The sequence below is a fragment of the Platichthys flesus genome, chromosome 23 (genome assembly GCF_949316205.1).
Source record: "Platichthys flesus chromosome 23, fPlaFle2.1, whole genome shotgun sequence".
Classification (NCBI taxonomy): Eukaryota; Metazoa; Chordata; class Actinopteri; order Pleuronectiformes; family Pleuronectidae; genus Platichthys; species Platichthys flesus.
In genome coordinates, this window is record NC_084967.1 from 8,131,179 (window position 1) to 8,153,391 (window position 22,213).

General features: G+C 41.3%; 1 protein-coding gene across 5 annotated transcripts in view; it reads right to left on the bottom strand.

Annotated features, from left to right (window-relative positions):
- Positions 1-2,855: 2,855 nt before the first annotated feature.
- The window catches only part of cald1a (caldesmon 1a), a 51,819-nt gene continuing 32,461 nt past the window's right edge, over positions 2,856-22,213 (bottom strand). For 2 of the 5 annotated variants that reach the window (XM_062382697.1, XM_062382696.1), the window contains exons 3-16: positions 20,916-21,053; positions 19,180-19,615; positions 19,055-19,087; positions 18,850-18,960; positions 17,602-17,714; positions 16,132-16,405; positions 14,265-14,402; positions 10,966-11,009; positions 10,749-10,827; positions 9,835-9,975; positions 9,581-9,676; positions 8,492-8,560; positions 6,589-6,625; positions 2,856-4,567 (exon numbers count right to left, since the gene is read on the bottom strand). In XM_062382697.1, coding sequence (XP_062238681.1) covers positions 4,554-4,567; positions 6,589-6,625; positions 8,492-8,560; positions 9,581-9,676; positions 9,835-9,975; positions 10,749-10,827; positions 10,966-11,009; positions 14,265-14,402; positions 16,132-16,405; positions 17,602-17,714; positions 18,850-18,960; positions 19,055-19,087; positions 19,180-19,615; positions 20,916-21,053 — 1,723 coding nt within the window. In that variant the 3' untranslated portion in view covers positions 2,856-4,553. Of the gene's footprint in view, positions 4,568-6,588; positions 6,626-8,228; positions 8,281-8,491; positions 8,561-9,580; positions 9,677-9,834; positions 9,976-10,748; positions 10,828-10,965; positions 11,010-14,264; positions 14,403-16,131; positions 16,406-17,601; positions 17,715-18,849; positions 18,961-19,054; positions 19,088-19,179; positions 19,616-20,915; positions 21,054-22,213 lie in introns of all 5 variants that reach the window. The other 3 variants (XR_009920092.1, XM_062382698.1, XM_062382699.1) reach the window with 3 other exon arrangements.

Here is a 22,213-nt window from a genome sequence, read left to right on the forward strand (position 1 = left end):
ACATGGGGAACATGTTTTGTCTTTCAGGGGTTTGTCCTATTTCTTAAACATCTCCCTCATCACAGAGACAAGTCCAGTGCTTTTTTTTTTGTTGGTACTAGCAGTAACATGTTTGATGCATACATTTACAGGGTGATGTTGGGATATGAAAAGTGGTTCCACACGTGGCATCCAACCCTTCTCCTCCTGCTGCTTGGCTGCAGTTCTGTCTTTCCAACCAGTTTCAAAGGCCCAGCTGCACATTCAATCTCTGCATGGCATATTAACACCTTCCCTGCATATGGTTTACAGTAAAAAAAAGAAGTCATGCTTCTGTTAAAATTCGACTACATCTCTACTCCAATTCAAACGATGTGGCGCTTGGCGTCCCAGCGTGGTTGTTACTTGTTTCATCAGATTGAGCAGCTGACGTTGAAAGAAAAAGAATGAGAAATGTGAAGAGAAAGAGAGCGAGACTGGGGAGGGCGGAGGAGGAGGAGAAAGACAAATACCAGATGGCTGAGGGAAAGCACTGCCTGGAAAACCCAGAAAGAATTCACAGGGCTGTCATGGCCGGGGTATTAAGCATGCATTTGCTTTAATGCATGTGGTCAGTCCCCGTCTGGCTGAAAAGATGGAATTACACAGAGTCTGACAGTGGCAGGAATGTTGCGGGTGCTGGTTTCTGGCATTAGGCGGCATTAAAGTCAAACCCCGAAGCATGCTAGAAACACGACAGCCTCAGGGGCGAGCTTAGCACCTTCTTCACCAGCATATGCACCCCTCGGATCAGGATACATCACACAAAAAGCTATCATAAAATCTTAAAGAGGCTACTTAGGCAACGTCTAAGCCAATTTCATTCAGCATTCAAGGCTTTGTATGAGTGGCAGCAAGTTCTTAGTTCATGCTGAGAGGTTTTACAGATTTGACTCAAGTCAAATCTGTAAACTCAAGTTTCTGTAAAATGTCATAAAAAATACAAAATATATCAACTTTACATTGATGCAAATTCAATGACATGCATTGAGTTGTAAGGGTTTTGCAGCTATGTGCCCAGAGGTCATGTTCTTACCTCCTTGTGTTTCCCAGAGGAAGAGATGGGATTACCAGTAAGGTCAGGTCTTATCCTCACATCCAGACAGACACAGGTTCAATCATCCAACCCACCAGGAAGCATAGTTAACACAGCCTTGGCCGTCATGTGACCACATATCTCTTCTCTGACTGGTTGGGGTTGTCACTTCTACTGGTGGGGTCAGAGAGATGAGTTGTACCTGGAGAGGAATGCTGCCTTCCAGTGCTCCGCGTAATCTGCTTCATTCCGGGCCTGAAATTGGACTCACAACTTGTTTCCACTTCAAATGACCTTTAGGCCAGAAAATAAAATTGATCTTGTGAAGTTTTGTTGTTTCCTTGTTTATCGTTTATTTCAGTTTCTAAAAAAATAAAAAAACATCCGCACTGGGCGGCTCTGTGCTGCTGAAGAACAACATGAGAAGTAGCAGAAAGCAGTGCGAGGGTTTGGAGATTGTAAATTTATGCAAAACTTTTTCCCATCAACCATCAAATATTCAGTGCTGCTGTGGAGTCTGCTTGATGGTGATAAAACGCCCAAACAAAAACATATTACATTTACAAGTCCACAGAGCCGTGAGGAGATTATCAGCCAATGCTCACATTCAGGAAACAATGAAAATGCTTTTGATTTGTTCGACTATAAAAACGTCACGAGGAAAGTCAAAACATATAAACAAGCAACACAATGAATGATAATGTTGTTGAATAATCAAGATATTGAAGAAAGAATTCCAAAGCTTTATACTTCACCTCCATTTGGTTGACAGCAGCAAGTCACACTAGCTAAAAAGCTAAAGATAAAATGTTTACATTTTTACATTTCTGCTCATAAAGCAGCACAATGCAAAGAATTCCTTACTGTTAAATTTGACTTTTTATAGAAGTGTCCATTTCTAAAAGTTCACCTCCTGTTGGTTGCTAGCAGCAAGGTAACACTAGCTAACAAGCTAATGCTACTTATATCTCATAACATGAGCTAGCAGGACTTCAGGGAGCCGCAATATAATTAACTTAGCAGCTATGACCTAACTCAGCTAGTGCTAGCGTGTCTCACCTGTCTCATTAGCACGGTGGCGCAGTGACCGCAACTTCCGGTGCCGAGAGAGGAAGCCAATGCGGAAGTGCAAAAAAGCGCGTAGTTCTTTAATTGTCCTCTAGAGGCAAGTAGAAGTTAAAGGAAAATTATTATTTTAACAATGTAATTCAATTGTTTATCTAAGAACACTATTTATGTGTTAACTCTTTATAATTCATTTAATATTACAAAATCTTTCATTTATATATTCACCTATTATTTCAACACCAAAGACCCTTTGTAATAATGATCAATGTGACGGCTCCCAAAAGTGAAGAAAATGCATATCGACCGGCTTCCATTGAAGGCCTCCTCTATGTTAGTGGATGGGACATGAGCCAAATTAAGATGGAAAATACACATCAACAGATTTATCTTAAAGATGGTTCATTCATTTTAGGCCGCTATAAGCTAAAGTGCAAATTTTTTCAGCAACTCTGGTTTTAATTTGTGATTTTATGCTCTAAAAAGGGTTTGAACATCATTATTGACAGTTGACACTTGTGATTGGACACAAGTGCATGCCTCCATCCCCCGATTGATAGTTCGCAGACTCTGGCTCTGAAAGACGTCATGGCTGCAAGAGGGCAGCCTTCGTCTCCAGGATATTTTGGCTTTGTTTCTGGATAGCGGGAGGAAGTGGAGATGTGTCGTCCATCTTTACAAACAGTCTAAGGTAAACACAGTGTATAATGTGGAGACAGATCATGAAACAGAACAATGTGGAATACCTCAAGTCTTTATTGCTGTTGTTGAGTAAAAGGGTACAATGTTTAAAACATCCATCCAGTTGGAAACTGCCCACTTGTATGACATTGGGAGTGTTCAGAGAGACTACAGATAGTGTGTTTTGCATAGGCTTAGCGCTACACAAACAACAAAGTGTCTGGTTAAACATGGAAATAAAAGCATAAAAAAACATAAACATACAAGGTTGTAGAAAAAAAAAACAATACGGCATTATGAAACCACTGTACTAAAACAAAAAAATAAATGTCACATTAAATCACGCTTTAAAATATTTTGGTCAAGCTCCCCTGCTCTTTTTAGGAGCCATGGAATGTGATTGTCAGACTTTTGAGCAGTAACATGGATCAATTTAATGCCCGGGCAAACCATTCATACGCTTGTCAAAGCTTCTGCCGCACAACTATTGAAAGGGAACACGCTGCTGTAAGACCACGTCAGTGAAAAATAAACATGAAATCCAGTCTTAATTTCGTACTGAGTTGCTTGGAGGCTTTTATGTACTGTACCTCAGCTGTCACTGCAATCATAAGGGCCAGAAGAGTTACATAGTGGTAAATATCCTTGTACTGTACTTGTGTCTTGCTAAATGCTTAGGCACCATAATTTTACTTTGCATGCCCTAAATTAGAAAATGATTGCTGAGCAGAGAAGTTTGCACAGACTAGAGGCAAAAAAGTATTAAAAAAAAAAGTGGTTTGACGATTTCCCACATTATAAAACCTGCGTCTTTCAAGCAGCGGCGGCACTTGGAGCACCTGCTTTTCAAGAGAGGAATGTCTGAAGATTTTTAAAGTGATCAAACAGGTACAAAAGCTACAAAAACAGCTAGAAATAGAAAAGAACAAAACACATTAAAACATAAATAAAATGACATAAAGGATAATAAGAGTCGTAATGGCCTTCTGAATATTCAACACTCCTATCACCTCCAAAGTGAATTGCCCGTTGGTGAATAGTATCTGGATACAAAAAAAAGCAAACAATAGCTTTTGTTTTTGAGTATAAAGATGTTATATACGATACAGTATGATAGGTCATATTCAAAACATCACATGTGCTAACATATATTACTCAGACCATTGCTGCACTATTGGTAAGACAAAATAAAAAGTGAAATCAGCTAAATTCTATAAGTGCTTATATTTCTATCCTGAACTGGTGAACGTTGAATAAAATAGCAATGTGTGAAGCTTTTGCTTTAAATATAAATTAAAAAAAAGAGAGATGGAAAAGGATCCGTGTGAGGGAGAGAACTGATTTCACCCATCTCTTGTGAATGTGGAAACGTTTATCTCATCCATTCTGTCTCTTATCAAAACTGTTGGCGTGGAGTACAAACAAGATAAATCTAAATTTAATTAGTTTTCCTTCTTCCTGGCTGAATTGTATAAAGTAATTAGTAACAGTAATTACAAATGTCCAAATTTCACAGCATTTTGTTTCTTTTAGAAAGCAAAAAAATAAAATCATTGTGCAAAGGCACTATTTGTGGCAACCGTACAAAAATTTGATGTTGTTTCAGTACAGTGCTCGGACAGCATCTCTCCTGTCCCTCTGTTCTCTTGGGGTCCCCTCTTGGGCGTGTGGTCATTATTTGGTTCTTAAGACAAAGTCAAAGGAAGCGTCTTGGATTGTCGTGGTCCCCAGAGTTAGTGGCTTCTTCAAGACATTAGTGCCCCATCCCTGGTGAGAGACACAGATCAAATCTATCAGAAGCTGGACTAAGTCTGCAGACAGGTGTTGGCTAAGGACAAGGACCCTCAGACACAAAGGGTCAAAGCAAGAGGCAGACGCCACAGTGAGTCAGGCAGTTAACTGCAGTCAAAATGCAGTTTACAGGATATTTGATGCCGGCTCCAGGGAAACTTAGACTGTACGCAACTTGTTAGAAAAAACTCAAAACTCTTGTGAAATAGTATCTCTCCACAAGTCATATCAATAAATGTACTGCTCTAACTTGTTTGTTGGTTGCATTTCTCAAGAAGTATTGAATGTATTTAAAATGGTGCTTTGAAGGTTTGTGCTTTCCGAGTTTTCAGGCTACAGCGCTGCTCCTCTGAGAGATTGAGGAAATGGCAGCAGCATTTACCCATTTTCAGATATTTCTTCAAAGGACTATGATCTGTTCCATCTCCAAATACACAGTCTTAAAGCGCTTCACACCATCTGGAGTATTTTATCTCCTGATCCAGCAGAGGGTGATCATTGTCATCTTGACCTATTTGGGATGACCTCTTGACCTATCAATAAAGTCAACATGTAATAATGCATTATGTTATGCTTTACTAAGATAATGAAGGACGCTAGCAAGCAAAGCCCTCGTGAGTCGGCAGTCATGACACCAGGGTAGCATTGTGTGGACGTGTTTAGGGTTCTACAATAATAATGAGAACTACGACTCTGTGAAACTTTTCATGGTCCAAACCCAAATATCAAAACGAGCCTCATCACTTCATACTTCATCGGTTTCCTGATGCAAACTTGGAGCAGATCAAATTGTGCTTTAGTGATATAATATTGTGCAGCGTAATACTACTCCACATCACTTGAAATCATTCTAATTTTAGTGAGGGTTCGATTTTTATCTACACCAAACTTGGCGGCTCTCTATCCCAGCCGAGCATGTGGAGCGTGTGTCTCTGTGAACTTGCATGTGGTCCAGGTTTGGTGTCAAATGTCTGTAAGGTCCTGCAGCCAACGACTGGCAAAAACACAAAATCTTTACAAAGCCTCTTGTCATCCTCTGAGTCAGACTGTGATGCTGTGCTAATCTCCAACATACCAGCTATTAATGTGACAAACTGGCCTGGCAGGGGCAGCGGCTCTGGAATGGAGAGAGGCAGGGCGCAGCACAAGTGGATGTGCACAAGAGTGGAAGAGCTGCAAGGTTTGAGTGGCGTCGAGATGGCTGTTGAGTGGGTTTACAGAGGTGAAAATGGTGTGTGTGCGTGTGGAGGGGGGGCAATAGGAGGAGGAGGCTGCACTCAGATGTAATTTTTAAAATAGCAAGCAATGTTTAAGTGGTATCCTAGCAAGCAAAAGGCCAAATAGCAGCATGTAAAAGACGCAGGGGAGGATATGACAAGATCAGTTATTGGTTTGTGGACACAATAACTTATTTAAATCTATGATTGGAACTCTAGTCATGACAACAGTAGCTTCCCCCAATCAGTTGGCTTAGACACATTTCCACAAATTGTATTTCACCTCTCGCTTTAGTTCAGTTGCCTTTTTATGGTGTTTTCTTGTTTTATTATGAAACTCACATCTTGTCTTGTTACAGGCTACTTCTCTTCCTGTTCCCCCTGTGTCCCCATGTCTTGTCTCTTTTAGTATTAAACTACTGAGTTTCTCACTAGTTTTGCCTGTTTATCTTGACACATTTGAGTTCAGTGCTCCAGTTAAATCATGCGTGACCTCTGATCCTGCTTGACTTACAATTTCTCTCTTGGACTGATTTTTTGTCTACTGAACTTTTGTATAAAGGAATTTTGAGCCTCACCCCGTCTCCATTCTGAGTCCTTTCCGTCAGACCAGTGTGATAATGTGAGCCTCTGTGTTGACACTGCAGAGCCACAAGTTTAACCGACAACGGAGGGTTCACGCTCACATGCCTGCCCACGCATTTATATCGTTGCTTGCACACAAATTTACAAGCTCTGCAGTTATGAGCCAATACTTTCTGGTGCCTTATAAAAACTCACCGTTGGCGACTGATTTGGTGTCCCCTCTGCCTGCCACCTGCAACACACGAAGACAGGAAGTCATAAAGCAGCAGAGATATATTTAGCCAGACAAACATACCTGCAAAGCTGCCAGTCAAAGCCGCGAGCAGTCTAACATTTCCACCTATGCAGACTCTCGAATTTATCCCGATTCCAATCACAGATCGTCATCCTGCTCTCTTCCCTTCCCTGACATCACAGCATAGCATGGTTAGCTAATGACACGGTTGCTACCCGCCACCTTTCCTGTTCAGGCCCCTTTTTACGTCAGTGCAGACCACGGCCTGGTGCCCTCCAACCCCGCTACCCGCTACCCGCTGCAGCGGACCACAGCCCCCGGCCTGCTCAGCAGCTGTTGGCTGCAGAAACCATCAGAGTAGGGAGGAAAGTTTTTATTCTTCTAAACGTGGGTAGGTAGGATTTCCTTGTCATGCTCTATTTCACAATGCGGAGTTTCACTTCAATTGAGGGGCTCTTTCTTCTTGGTTTCTTTTATACACAGAAATCAACATTTGGAATGTATTTACATCCGGTCAGACTTGTTTGAAAAGGCGAGGTGATGACAGTGATTCATAGCTGTCAAAGTGCCTTTGCGAACTCAGCACTGAGCCCGACTTGTAAAGAGCGCTGTAAACATCAGGGCAATAAAAAGTCAAGTGAAGCTGGACAGAGAGCAGTGATTTGTGGTTGTCAGAGGAAGGAGCAGTGATGTGATACAGCCATTTGTGAGAAGCACTCAGCCTGCTGTGGGACATCAGGCACACTGTTTAATATTATTACGGCAGAATTTATACTGAACTGTAATCTTCTGGATTTTGTTGAGTCTGCTATAGCAAGTTATGAATGTTAATAGAGCCAAGAACATAATCCTTCTCTGGATATGGCTTCACTCTGGCTCTGTTGATCAGTTCATTCTGTTCCTTTTATTTGACACTCAGAAGATGTCGTGACTTTAGTGTTTGAGGAGCTGTGACAGTGTTAACTTCAATAAAACTGATTTGTTATATTTTGTCAAAAATGTGTCTGAAGGATCTGGGTACAGGCACTGCCATCTTTTGCTGTTGATGTACCAGTGTCTGCACAGAAGAGATTTGGAAGTGCATTGCCAATATCTCATTTAGGATTGAAACACTTAGACATCTATTATCATAGAGCTCAACAGTGTGGCTCTGGATGTAAAAGTCCCATTCATTATCTGAATACAGATTTTGGTTATCAGCAATCATATTTTAACCCTCCGACGTAGGCTTCCCACAAGCTGTAGAAGCCACAAATCTGTGGAGATAAAACTATTATAAAAAAGGTAAAATCTAAGAAGTGCAGCGGAAGTAATTTGAAAGGGATCATTTGCAATGGTTTCTGGGATGTGTCACGCTTTCAGTCTTAAAAGGCTTAAAACACTAAAGCATCAATGGAGAAAAAGTGGGCGATTACTGTTGCGCTCTACTATGTATGTATTATATAAACTTTATTAGATAAGCAGATGTGTCCATCCACAGCAGAACAGAGCTCAGCCCTGCCGACGTCAGAGAGCATTAAGGTCGACAGTGTGACAGCAGAGTGTGAGGTCACTGTGTGATCAGCGACTCTGAAGAAACATTGATCAAATACGACTTTACCTCTTCAGGCTTAGTCCAGATTTAATGCTGAGGTCAACTAGCTATCAGAGTTCTTTAAGACAAAAACAAACACGAGCCATTGTTACTGCCACACCAATTCAAATAATTAAACGTTATTATTTCAATATTACATAATTTCTTTAACAAAGTATCTTCTTGTGAAAAACCATCAAAAAATCCTTCCCAGGCCACAAACCAATTACAAACTACAGACATGTTATTCTAAATGAACTTTCCCACTTTATAAAATGAAAAATAATTACCTTGGTTGGAGAGCCACCTTTATTTTCCCATAGACTCCTCTTGTTGGTGACATCCACAGGCTTCAGGTCCTGTGAGAGGGAGACAGAATACCATCATATCAGTGAGATGAAACCTGAGATGGGCAGGGAAGGAATGACGGGAAGTTTAGGCGTGAGAGCAAATGTTGACAGACACTATCACTTCTTGGAACCTCTTTTGTAAATATTTGTATTCATGATGTGCTGCATGGAAAGCTCTCTCATAAATATTTGGATGAATATCACTGAAGCACGTATATGGAGCTTTATACAAGAGCATGAGAGAAATAAACTCATGGAAAACTGCAGATAAAATCCTTAAGCGCCATTATTTACTGTTGCCTGACTTAAAACATCCAAATGCCCTTTATGTAGGTATTTTTAAAAGCTCTGCTGTTTTAATCAGGAGCCACCAGGTGGTGCCAGACATATAGTCTCACTAATATACACAAGGACATTCTCCACCAGCTTCCACTTCATCGTTTAAAAAATATTATAAAAGATGTTCAGCATCATCATATAATAATAAAAGTGAGCATTTTAAATGAACATTAATGAATGTGTCAAGTTCTGTCTTCACTCAACTCAACTTCACATCACATAAAGCCACTAAAGCTTGATAGAACCCCTTATTCCTCAACATTATTGGCGGGGACATGGAGCAAAATAAAAAGTCATAGTACAAGTCAATTCAATCTTTCTGAAAGATGGTTTCTGTCAGTTTAGGTCGTTCTTATCACCATGATGTTTGTGATTATGATCACATAAAAATCATCTAGTCATTTGATTCTAATGAAAATGGGGTAAGCCATCGTGATTGACGGCTAAGACTTGTAATTGGTCAGCAGTGTGTATCCGCAGGATCTTAACTTCCACTTCCTAATCACTACTGTGCAGACACTGGTTCCACATGACGTCAACAGCACAAGGTGGCAGCGCCCGTATCGAGAATTCTTTGGCCTCATTCTTAAACAGTGAGAGGAAGTGGAGTCGCGTTGACCAGTTTTACATACAGTCATTGTACAGTTCTTGTTAGTAGTAGCTGCAGGGGTTGCTACAGTGACGACCTACCGCTGGCCTTCCTCCTGGTGTTTTGCCGCCCTCAGGGGTTTTATTCAGCCAGTCGTTGATGCGGCCCGCCACGCCTGTCTTCATCACAGCTGCTTCCTGTTTGAACAGAGTCAAAGGTCAGCTAGGCCTGGTCGTCATCTGCAACAGGGCCGAGCAGGAAGTGCCAATGAATTGGTCTCTTTCCTCTCTCTCTCTTTGCTCCAGTGACACACACAAAGTTTCATCAACTTTCCTCCACCCACCCTGACTTTTACCTTGAACGTGTTCCCGCCGCCCCCGGGTGAGCTGAACACGCTGCCTCTCTCCCACATGCTCTTGATGTTTCGTATGCTGTCAGTGACCATGGGCAGATCAACCGCTCCGGAGCGAGGGGATCGAGACTCCTTGTTCTCTCTCTGCAGAGACAAGGTGGTGGGTTAAAACTGGTGAACAGTAGGGAGAGAAACATGACAGAGGAAAAAGGGAAGACAAAGTATGAGGGAGACACATGACGTGCCAGTTCTGAATGACTGTTCTGTAATCAGTGGTAATAGGACAGAGGCTGGGTATTAGTGGGCAAATTTTAGGCCCAGAATGACTCCAATAAGTTGATTATCTATCATATAATAGTTGGAAATATGTGTGAGTCTTAATGCTCAAACCTGATTTCAAATTACTCTTTATGCCACTTAGAAAACAAGAAAATAAGAGAAGGACATTCTCTTATTTTCCAGGGATGATCTGGCCCAGGATAATTTAATCAAGAGCTTGAATATACTTGTTTTATAAAATGTATTTCTATCAGATATCTGTCAGGACTTCCCTGCCATCCTTAAAAAATTATTTAAGTCAACTTTGATTAGATGAATAGTTTGGATGGTTAGAGGTGTATATTAACCAGTTAAAAAGGTAAAAGGTCCATTTTAGTATACAGCCTGAAACAAGAGTACTGGGCATATTTGTTACAATCACACTCACAATTATTCCATAACTAACATAATGGAAAAATACTTGAGACTATTTAAATTAAATTTTAAAGTTTTAAAACCTTAGACATCAAGATTGTTTTCTTCTTACTGATGTGTTTTCCTAGAAGATGTTTTTTTTTATTTTGCTGATGTTTGACATACACTGGTGTTGTGTAGGGCCTCGACAATAAAAAAAAAAAAGAAGTGGAATCTAAGCGAACCTGAGCAGCTGAGGTGTACTGCTCCAGCCTGTTGTCTATCTTGGACACCATAGGAGAATGAGCTGCCTTCACTGTGCTGCTGGGCAAAAGCAAACAGTTAGAATACAGCACATACAAGAATGAGGCAGCTTGTATGTGCTCACTTCTGGGTTTCACGCTCAAATAAAAAATCATTGAGACACAACATGATGCTTCAGTTGTGGGGTTAGGGGTTTACCTTTTCTGTGCTGACTTGTTCAGGAACTCCGCCCTCTCTCCGATCTGCAGAGAAGGGTTAGAAAGCCCCTGGGTTATAAATATGGCAGTGATGTTCCACTCGTGCATACATCACTGCAACACAATATTATTCCTTCACTCTTCAGCAACCTCAAAACAGATGTTAAACCAAACCCTCCTTTTGATTTCCATGTCTCTATTGTTTCTTTATTGTTCGTATGAGGAGTTTCATTTGTAACTGAAGTTTATGGGTCGATACAAAGACACACACATGGTTCTGTTCTAAATAATTACAGGTCCTTTCAACATTCATAACTTACACTAAATAGTATTAAGCCCTCTTGTCAATAACCATTTAACTACGTCAGATTGTATTAGTTTAATAGTGGATATTTAATTTTGTTTCATAAGCTCAATAAGTTGCATCAGGATCACAAAATGTAACTAATTGTATCCTCTGTGCATGCACACCACACAGACACACACACACACACACACACACACACACACACACACACACACACACACAACATGTTTTTCCCTGTCTTTGGACTGTGGAAATGCCAGAGGGTTGTTTATGATATACAACAAACAGGCTAAACAAGGGGGCCACATATGCTCTCCTCAGACGCTCGCAAAAAAAAAGAAAAAACTTTAAACAGACAAAAGAAGGAATGGAAGAATGAGCTCTCTCCCCTCTCTCTCTGTGAAATAAAAGGACCTTGCGCTCTGCTGCTACCGACTGTGGGAGTTCCTAAAATACTCCCCGACAGGAAATTCCCCATTCTCCAATGCATTTTAAAGAGCTGTAGCCATCCGAACGCAGTTACAGTAATCCTGTTAACCATAATCACGTCTCTGCATCCCCGCAGTCTGTCCTTCATTCTGTCTCTCCATCCTTCTCCAGCACAGAACACTGTACTTTATCTGTCGTGTGGAGCAGGGTTATGCTGGTTTACTGCTGATAACATGAAGGCGAGCTCCTGGGACTGTGTGTTCCTCCGGGCAGTGATTGCTGATAGCGAGGGCATAATTCTCCTTGTGTTAGTATAACAAGTGCCATAAGATGGCAGTTGTCAGGCAAAAAACACACAACGGTCAATGAGGAAAACAAATATATGTTTGCCGTGATATTAAATTGACTGGGCATGAAATTCTCTCAGCACATAAATCTGATATATGTGACAAAAATGGAAAAGCAGATCTATCTGCAGCTCTGTAGTGTTTACATGGCCCTAGCAACATATATAAGATAGATATGAATCCCTCTCTGGGCATTCCTTTTATTTCATGAAATAATCGTGTGCTGTGAGAATAAAAACATATTATAAAGCTGCACAAACCAACAGTTACCAAACTATCCATTTCACATCAGTGCTATGGACCTTTTGTAGTGTCTTTCAGCTCATTGTTTTGGTTTATAGGCTGCCACCTCAATGTTCTGCTTCAGTTTCACTGCCTTAGACACTGCTTCATTTTAATCTCAACTATACATCTTCATTTGTGTTTCATGATGCTAATACGGTCATATTATCTGTTTACAGGCAGACAGACACCTCCTATGTGGTAGTTTGTGCTCAGTAGGCGCCTCAAGGACCACGTTATGTGATCGAACACCCCCCCACACACACAGTCGAAATTAATACCAGTGATGTTGTCGCAGCTAATAATGGATTCGAAGTCGGAAAAGAAACGACACGTAGCCCAACTGTATTATGACCATGTAATACAGTCTTACACCACAAAACAAAAATGTATCACACTGCAAAGCCAATATTCATATGCACAGTGGTGTGCAGTGTATGAACTATGCAGCAGACAGTTGCACACACACATACACACACACACACAGCTGTACCTACAGTGAACATGATGACAAAGTAAAGCTGCGTCTGGGGGGAAAATACAGTTGAACAACATTAATTTCAAAACTGGCCATAAACAAACAAAGCACTTGATTCTGGTACGATCAGGTCTCACACACCATTCGAGCTGAGCTCTGGAATCTGAAATCTCACTCCTAACTGTCACTAATTCGATTTTCTACACGAGCAGAAAATCCCCCTTGATTTTCAGTATGTGGGATTTGGCACTGGAAACATTTATTCACACTTGAGTTTATTAAATGTTCCTTTGCCATGAAAAGCATTTAACTTTGGACGAGCTTGGGGAGGGCATGCACTGGGTTGTTTCCACTGGGTGGGTTTTTCAATGTATTTCTCGTGACAAACAGGTTAACAAGTCAGCAAAGTTTTAAAGTAAACAGCCCAATTTGCCAGAAGCTGACTTACAAATATTTCTCTCACAGTGCATTGAAGTTCTTTTCAAATACGAACTCTCCTTCATCTCAGTCAGATAACAATTCATGCAAAGAGCTAAAAGAGGTGAGAGGGGCAGTTGCGGGTCATCTAGCACTTAATCTCTCCAAATATTTGTAATGTTTAGCTGGAGCTTTGCTGCACTGCCAGCTGAGTGGGATTTGCAAGATCTTTTATACTGACAACTGTGTTGGGAAGGTATGCTAATGCAGCACAGGAAGATAAATACAAATACATAAAAATGAACTTTCTAAAAGTTTGAATGTTGCAAAGCCAAAAACAACACAAAAGAATTTGTCTGCTGTAATGTAAGCTGCTAAAGTTAGCATGTGTAGCTACAGGTTACATTGTTTTTTTACCCATTTGAATGTTAGAAGGTAACTTTTTTAATGTGACAACCAAAGCTACCTTCGATAGCCCCGTGTTCGTGCTCACCTTTTAACACTTTCTCTTGAAACATTGAAAGTGAAACACACTGTGTGTAAGTATGTAAACAAAGCGGACACACAGGGTTATTTTAAAATTAATATTAACTAGAACAATGCTGTTCTCTGCTGTGTTCAGAGGAATCGCCAGCAGAGGAATTTGGGCTTGTTGGCTACATCCTCAGTCTATTACCACTAAAGCAAGTATAATGCCATCAAGAACATGTTAAAGTTCAAACTTTTACAAGATCATCACTTATCACAAAATAACATAATAATATATATCACAAAAATATTTATTTTATTCCAGAGCTAATGTTAGCCACACTAGAGCAGCTAGCTACAGCTGATACATTTTTCCAGTGACTTTTGTTTATTCAGGTGGCATAACTGACATTACTGTGTGAAATCAAGAATTTCCAGTAGCAAATCTGCCGCAATGATCATCATAAACTGCACATGTGCTGTGGCAGGGAAGGAAAATGGTTAGATGGCAACTTAAAACTGGTTGGAGACTCCTTGGTCGAGGTCAGAGGTAAAAAAAATGGTGGACTGACCTTCAGGGAGGAGCCTCGGGGGCTGACACACTTAAAGGGTTTATCATCGCCGTCCACAATGTCCTCCACCTTCTGTCTCTTCTCAGCCGCCTCTGCTCTCCTCCGTTCAATCTCCTCCTTCATCTTCCTTTTCTCCTCCTGAGAGAGCGAGATGTGTTTACAGTCTGAGGTTCAGCAGATACTCTTCTCAGAAAAACATTAAAATTATGTTAAGTTAGGAGCAATGCTTAATTTTTTTCTTAAGGCAAAAAGAATAGATAACCAGAGTGCAGCTGGTCCAGACAATAGATATATGCCATTTTCTAATTCATTTACTTACTTTATCCAATAAAGGAGGTCAGGGACTAATTAAGTTATCCCTGAGCTAATTCTTATTTATGGGGATTGCCTGTCTCAGGAAGCAAAATGCTATTTGGAAAGCTGGAGAAATGCACAGTTCCAAGAGCCCCCCCCCCCCCCCAAAAAAAAAAATAATGTATCAACCATTTGTACTGTATTAAGAGGAGGGTCGGTGGTTGGCAGTATATCAGCCCTTTCCAACAGCCTTGTCTTGGTTAATTAGTCTCTCTGTATCTCTGGGCCATCTTTTAATTACAAACCAAAAGGCCTCATTAACATCACACAAGAGGAGAGGAACAGCGGCTGATAGTGAGAGACGGGCTGCCACATTCAGAGCCAAGATCAACAAAGACGACCAGTCTGGCTAATAGTAAGAACGCTGGGCGGAAGCATGAGCAGCTGAAGGGGAATATTATGAAGCAGGGTGAGAGCGGGAGGTTATCATGTTCTAGATACATAGGGAAGAGGAGGAAGAAGGACTGACATGTCTGAGTTAGGAGAGGGGACCACATAGGCTGAGTCATGATAGCAGTGAACTATAGGGAGATAATGTCACTGAGGCTCTGGTTTGGTTGTAAAGCATAGGCTTCAGCTCAAATTGGTGTAAAGACTAAATCATCATGAAGGTAGTGCGCAAAATCTGTGAAAAAATGAGCGTGTATGTGGGCTGTGGAATAAAGACTTCGGGATATAAATTTAGGTCCAAAAGCATGTACATCCTTGGTATTTGTTTTGTTTTACTTATTACATCAAAGCAGTAATCACCGAAAAGTGCTTTTAGTTTCCAGCTGTGATAGCGCTCTTAGAATTTTGAGATCTTTACGGTAATCAAATTCATCTAATCGCATTATTGTTGGTCGTTTCTTGGCACAATCTGTGATCCCATTATCCTGTACATTACTCTGTACGTTAGTAACTGTACTTTGCATCGTAATGCTAATAACAATGCGATGTAAATGTTGAGTTTACAGGACTTCTTGTCGCTCTGAGATTTGACAGTCTGTTTATGTGTCCTCTTCACATCTGGACCTGGATCAAAATGATGTCATGGGTTTAACACAGCAGTGTTCCTATACGCGCCATTTTGGCTTCATGTCTGGATAGTGGGAGGAAGTGGAGATGCTACGTCCATCTTAATGTTCAGTCTCGGACCTGGACCCATGAAGGGGCGCAAGAAAAAACTAGCCATACCCCCTTCTTTCTAATGGAGGAGAAACACGGCACTAACATTAGCAAGCTAAACCATTAAGCTATTGGAAAGACTTAACAGCAGGATGAAGTGTTAAATTGTTGTAATCAGAGGTCTCAAATCTCTTTGAGTACATAACCAGCACTATGTGGATTTGTTTAAAAATGTGCACATAAACAGAATATCACATAATGTCCCGTAGTCAGTCATTTCATTGTCAGTAACCGATGGTCATGGGAGACACACCTTGGAGGATTTAACTTTATTTTCAACTGCATCAAATGGAAACAGATTATATTAGTTGAATAACATCATATCATATCTCTCTCTTCTTCCTACCTCCTCTCGGTTTTTCCTGTCTTCCTCCTCCTGCTTCTTCTGCTTCTCCTCCTCATCCAGCACCTTCCTCCTGTCCTCCCTCTTCCTCTTCAGCTCCTCCAGCTCAACTTCGGCCTCCTGCTGCTTCTGCCTCATCCTCTCGAACTCCTCACTCTCTGCATCATCGCGGCGACGCTTCAGCTCCTCTAGCTTGCGCTCCGCTTCCAGGCGAGTGTCGTCGTCGTCCTGCTCATCATCCACCACGGACACCTCAGTGGAGCGTACACTTCCGCGACTGGGTCGGAAGCATTAAACCAAAGATTAGAGCACAGAGGTAGATTACAACAGAGAGAAAACCAGTGCAGGCGTGACACAAGGCTTGTTGACAGACAGGTCAACACCAGACATGTGATACAAACTGAATATTTAAACATGCACTGGAGGACAGGCAAATCGACACAGACACAGAACACTAACGCCAGCCGTAACCTTTGCAGAGTTAAAGCAACAGCTCAGCTGAGGTTTCATTCAGTGTTTCAAACGGAATTTACTGTAGTTGACCCATGTCAAAAACACACAATACTCTGCTACCCCTCAGTGCTGAACAACAGCTCATTTGATTGAAAAACTGATTCAGAAATGATCTTCAGTTATTCTGCACGATGCCTCAGGGAATACCTGAGTGACAAACAATAAGTGTCAGACTCTAATACAAATAAGTGCCTGCCTGACTAAACTGCCCCAGTTCAGCATATGCAAAGGAGTGCTGAGAAAATGGATTGCAGAGAAAAACATGTAGAATTCTCCACGATTCCAAACTAAGAATCACCAGTACTAATAAGGTGAATTTAAGGGGGATATATTTACTTTAAAATGTTCTCTCTTCTGTTTTAATGATGTGAAATTTATTGTTTTTTAATGTGTCTTTTCTTTGCACTTCTGAGAGTCTTATTTTGGAAAGAAACAGTGATCTTTGTTTGGTAACTTGATCTTTTCAGCTGACCTTTGTGTCGACAATATTAAGTTACTGCAAAAGGTTTCCACAGCTGGACAAGTGGAGAGAGGCACTGTTCTATCAGGTTACTGCAGAAATTATATATGTTTTAAAACATGACTTTATTGAAACCAGTGCAAATGTGACAGCTACAAACTATTAAACAGTTTTTTTTGGTCCAAACAGGTTAAAAAATACCCCAAATGAACACTGAATTAGTGATAACTTGATAAATACAACCAAATTATTAAACAGCATTTGTATGGGAATGAGTCCGTCCCAAGCTTTTTGATCTATATAAACGGTTGATCACTATATCTGTGATCAATATAAGCAGTTTAAACTATTTTAACTTAGCATTTTGTACCAGAACCATTGGAAAATCATTGAAAATGCCAGAGAATACTGGGGGAAAAGTTTCTTGCATAATGAATACTTGACAATGATCCTCAGTGTGAGAAGTAGGTAGTCATTTGCTTATGTCATTGTGTCTGTACCTCAGGGTCCTCTCAGGTTCCCTGTGTTGTTTGGGAGCTTCGTCCTCGTGCAGCCCTCCGTTCTGCTTCCTTTGCTCATCCCTCTCCTCCCTGGCCCCGCCCCTCTCATTCACCTGTACAGAAACAAAGACAGGGATCGAAAATGCAACTGGTGGATGGGCTGAGTGGGCGGGATCTAGCGTGTGACCTCACAGGATGTAAAAGACAGAGAGCACATCCCCAAACAAAATAACACAGAACATCACATCAAACAGGGTCCACTCCAGAATTACTGCTGACAGCGGATTATCAGGTGATTAACATGGGAATGTCTCCAGCAGTGTGTAAGCTCAATGTATACACTGCAGGCCAAGCCATACAAATAATACTGTATTTTATTAATATGTATCACTGAATAAACTCTTATCCTCCTGATGATGCCATCTAGGATCATCATGAGGTCTAACAGGTCTTTGTAGTTATCTGAGAGGCCATGATATAGAAATTCCAATGTGGAAATAACACGTTTTTGTTACGGCACATTGACACCAGCACCGGCCCTTAACGCCAGAAGCTCTTGGATATTGTTTTCTTTTCTAGCTTATATCTTTGTCGGCATCTACTACATGTATGGTAAGAATGACTATAACATGTGTAGACATAACATGACATCTCCTTGTAGTATACACACACTGATTATTACTGGGTAGGTTACGTTTATCTGCTGAAGTCAGATCTCAGAGTGGACTCAGTGCAATGTGAAGTGTTGCTGCTCTCATAGCTGAGGTGGAAGACATGCAGGAGTGTGACCACTCTGTGGAGCAAGGCATTAACCTTATTAAAAAATCTTACCACACGGCTGCAACCACACCTCATAAAAACCAAAGGCTCAGTCACCACCAGTTTTCAAACGGTGCAGACCACACTGTGACGAAACAAGGTGTCTGGGTAATTTCAGCATCTGGCCCAGGGAATGAATCACATCAACAAGCCGACTATGTGGCCTTATTAAGGGATTTCTTGCGGTTTAGTCAAAAAAATATTTTTTTTAATATCACATCCCTGAATGATGCACTTGGACAGTGAAGTTACCCAGAGAGAGTTTCTGTGCTGTGCAGGACACCTCTACTGAAATTCTTACCACATTTATGATACCTCATTATCCTCTGAGTGCAGTATCTCAGATACCTCATTGTCCTCTTCAGTATCATTTATGGGTGTCAAAGGCTCATTCTCTGATGAATTATCTACATTATCATCCTCTGGTACCTCTTCTTCCACGCCTGATTCTACTGCATCCTCCTCAGCCTCTGAATTTGCTGACATGGCCTGATTTGAAGCCTCACTTACTAATGAATGCGTTTCTTCTTCAGTGTGTTCCTATGAAAAGGGGATTATAGTAGTTCTTTGAAAGAAAAGTCCAGTGATCAGCTCAACACTGCGGGTGGCAAAGTCGATAAATCCATGTGCATACCTTGTTTTGAGTTTTAGGCTCTTCAGCTGATTCCTACAGAAAAAAGCATCACATTCCCACGATATGTGAGATACAAAAAAAACAACAAATTTCCTAAGTAAATGGAGTATGAGCAGATGACTCACCTGTTCCCTCAGGTAAGACCTTCTCGGTTTGTCCTCCACCACTTCCACTTCCTGCTCCTCCTCTTCATCCACACCCTCATCTGCTTCCTCTCCGCCCCCAGGAGCAGCCTCCTCTTCTTCTCTTGGCTCCTCTCGCTGCTTCTCGTCTCTCCTGGAGCTGTACGTGAACGTCTTCTCCTCTTCCTCCTCATTATTATCACGGTAACGACCCCTACGACAGGATGAGGACCTCTCCTCCTCCTCATTGTTTTTCTCCATGGCGACGCTGCCGTTGTCCTCTGTCTCAGCGGGGTCCCCCTGCCTCTGTCTCTCCAGCGCCTCTTGCATGCGCCTCTGCCGTCTCTCCTCGCGTTTGGCCATGCGGTCCAGCAGGGCTTGGTCCTCGTCATCCCCACCGCCTCCATAAGAACTGCTCACAGACACTGTCTCTGTCACACTAGGAGGAGGGAGAGGAAACAAACAATTCACTGTGTTGTAGGGAGGAGGAAGTGTTGAGGAAAGAGATGTCAGCTGTGGAAATTTGTGCATCATCAATTTGTATGTTACCATGAAGATGAGAAAGACCCATAAAATAAACCACCATACTACAAACAGAAGATGAGAGTCTTGACCTAGATATATGCTGTTTATACTGGAAGCCCCAAAATACTGGTCGTTGCCCCGAGAGGCAGATTTATTGTCAAATGATAGCTGATGGGCTCCAAACTGAATGGTCGCTGATCCCTCAAAGAAGTAAATGGTCAAAAAACACGAAATCCCTAGCCAACTTTCTTTGTGGTTAAAATAAATACCTTAAAAGGAAATCAAAGTTTGCAGAGTGGCTATAAATGGCAGCAGACATTTGGCCTAATTGACAAGGCTCCACCATATCTGTGAAATATAAACTAATGGTCAAGACTGAAAATAAATTCTGACATTTTCACTCGTATTACTGGTGCAAGTATCTGTCAACTAAGAAAATGTGGTTGACAGTCTGTCCGACTGACTGACTCAAAGGCAAACTCCCAAATATTGTGACCTAAAAGTCTGGCAAACATTATCCTTACATCTACACAATCAACAATGGCTAGTCAGCACACAATCCTGCCTCAGCATCCTCCTGCACAATCCCCTTGTTGTTTGACCGGCCCAGGATGTACGTAGCTCATAGAGGGGAAACATTCATGGCCACAAAGCATCGACTGTGTTGCAAGAGGTCAGAGCAACCCACCATCTCTTCCACTCTTGCCAAAATTATTGATCTCATAGCCTTAAAATTCATAGAAATTGATATTTTGCCCCTTTTTTTCCTATAGGAGTCTCTGATGGATGAACATGAGATCATGTGTTGGTTGTTATATTGACAGCTGGGACTGGGTAGGGAGTGGGGTTCAGCTCTTGAACTTGTTGACTTCAATATTATTTCAGAACGCAACGCCTCACAGTATTACAATATTTGGCCAGCTTAGCAACCATAACTGGGCTGATTCACTACATGTTAACGCTTTACAGACCATGACCTGTACCAATGGACAAAAATTCTCAAAAGTCTCGGTCCGGCTGAAACCAAACCATAGTTCAGATCCTTTGCAGTGTAGAAACACTTTTTGGGATATTTCAAACTTTTAGTACCAATACCGTAATGATATTGCATCGACAAAGATATTAATGCAATTAACTGGTTCATTCATTTTCTCACTTTGCTGCTGACGACATGTTTATTTAAGACAGAGTTTGTGATGCTGTGTGTGTGTCACCTGTGGCTATTGGTCATGACCAGGCTGTCTTGCTGTCCACTGGGCTCCTCGCCGTCCCTGGTCTTCAGCCTCTCCTGGCGTGCCCTGCGCCTTCTCTCACGAGCTGCCTCTTCTTCGTCATCATCATTCTTCGCCAACCTGTGATGGACAAAACAGGAGAGAAACTGAATAAGGAAACAAAAGAGAGACATTTCTTTTTTTTCTCCCCCAAATTCCAACTTTTAACCTTTCATCTGTTTCTTCCCTTCCTCCATTTAGCTTCTCGGTTTGAAACTTCAAAGTGAGCGATTCTTTAAATTGGACTGTAATCATCACAGTGACCAAACCTGGTGGATTTGTCCTGAGCTTTTTTCCCCTTCTCTCCTATCAAGCTGACCTGTCAGCTGTGCAACAACTAATACTTCTTATCGTGGCTGCAGTTTTCACGAGCTGATAAAAACGTAGTCTGGAGAAACAGCTTGGCTGAGGATAAGAGAAAGACACAGAAACTGCTCCTGGCCCACAGTTTCGACTGGTCTGCTTAGTGCTGGAGCACATCAGACTGGGGTGAATAGGTGTGATTTTTGTCATGCAAAACAACCACTCGCGTTAAAAGTTTATATTTCTACAAGGAATTTAATACCACATTAAATCGAATAATCGCATTCTTCTTGAAGTTAAAACATATCTCTTGTCAAAACTACTTTTCAGAATTTTGTGCTGATGCCCTAAAAGATCATAGTTCATGTTTTAATAAAATAGCAGAGCTCCGTTTTGCTGAGATGCACATTTCAATACAAATATCACATTCCCAGTCTAACGGAGTTATTCAACGTTGTGCAAAATACACTAATTTGCTCTATTGGCAAGAATTAGATGGGGAAATTGACACAGCTCTTATACTGTATATGTGTGCTAAATATGAAGATACAGCAGAAATGTTGAACTATTCCTTAAAGAGACTAAAGCAAATCTACTCAACAGAGAACAAAGCTTCAGGGTGCCTGGTTTTAAAGATACTGCTTCTGGAATACTGCTAACATGACAGATATGCACAAATTGCACCAGCACTTTAAATATCCACTGACTGCCTGGTAAGTTTTAACCCTTACAGTATTAGTTCTTCTTTCTCCACTAATATATTTTGCCTTAAAAAAGAAACTAAATCCAACCAGCCATGCAGTGGATTACATGTCTTTTTATAATTGTGTATTAAGTAAAGGGTGCGGGCTCCATGTATTCATCAACACGACTCCATTGTTCAGGAGAGCTACTGTGTATTTATGTGCTTAAAGTTGATTGAGAGCAACATGTTCAGA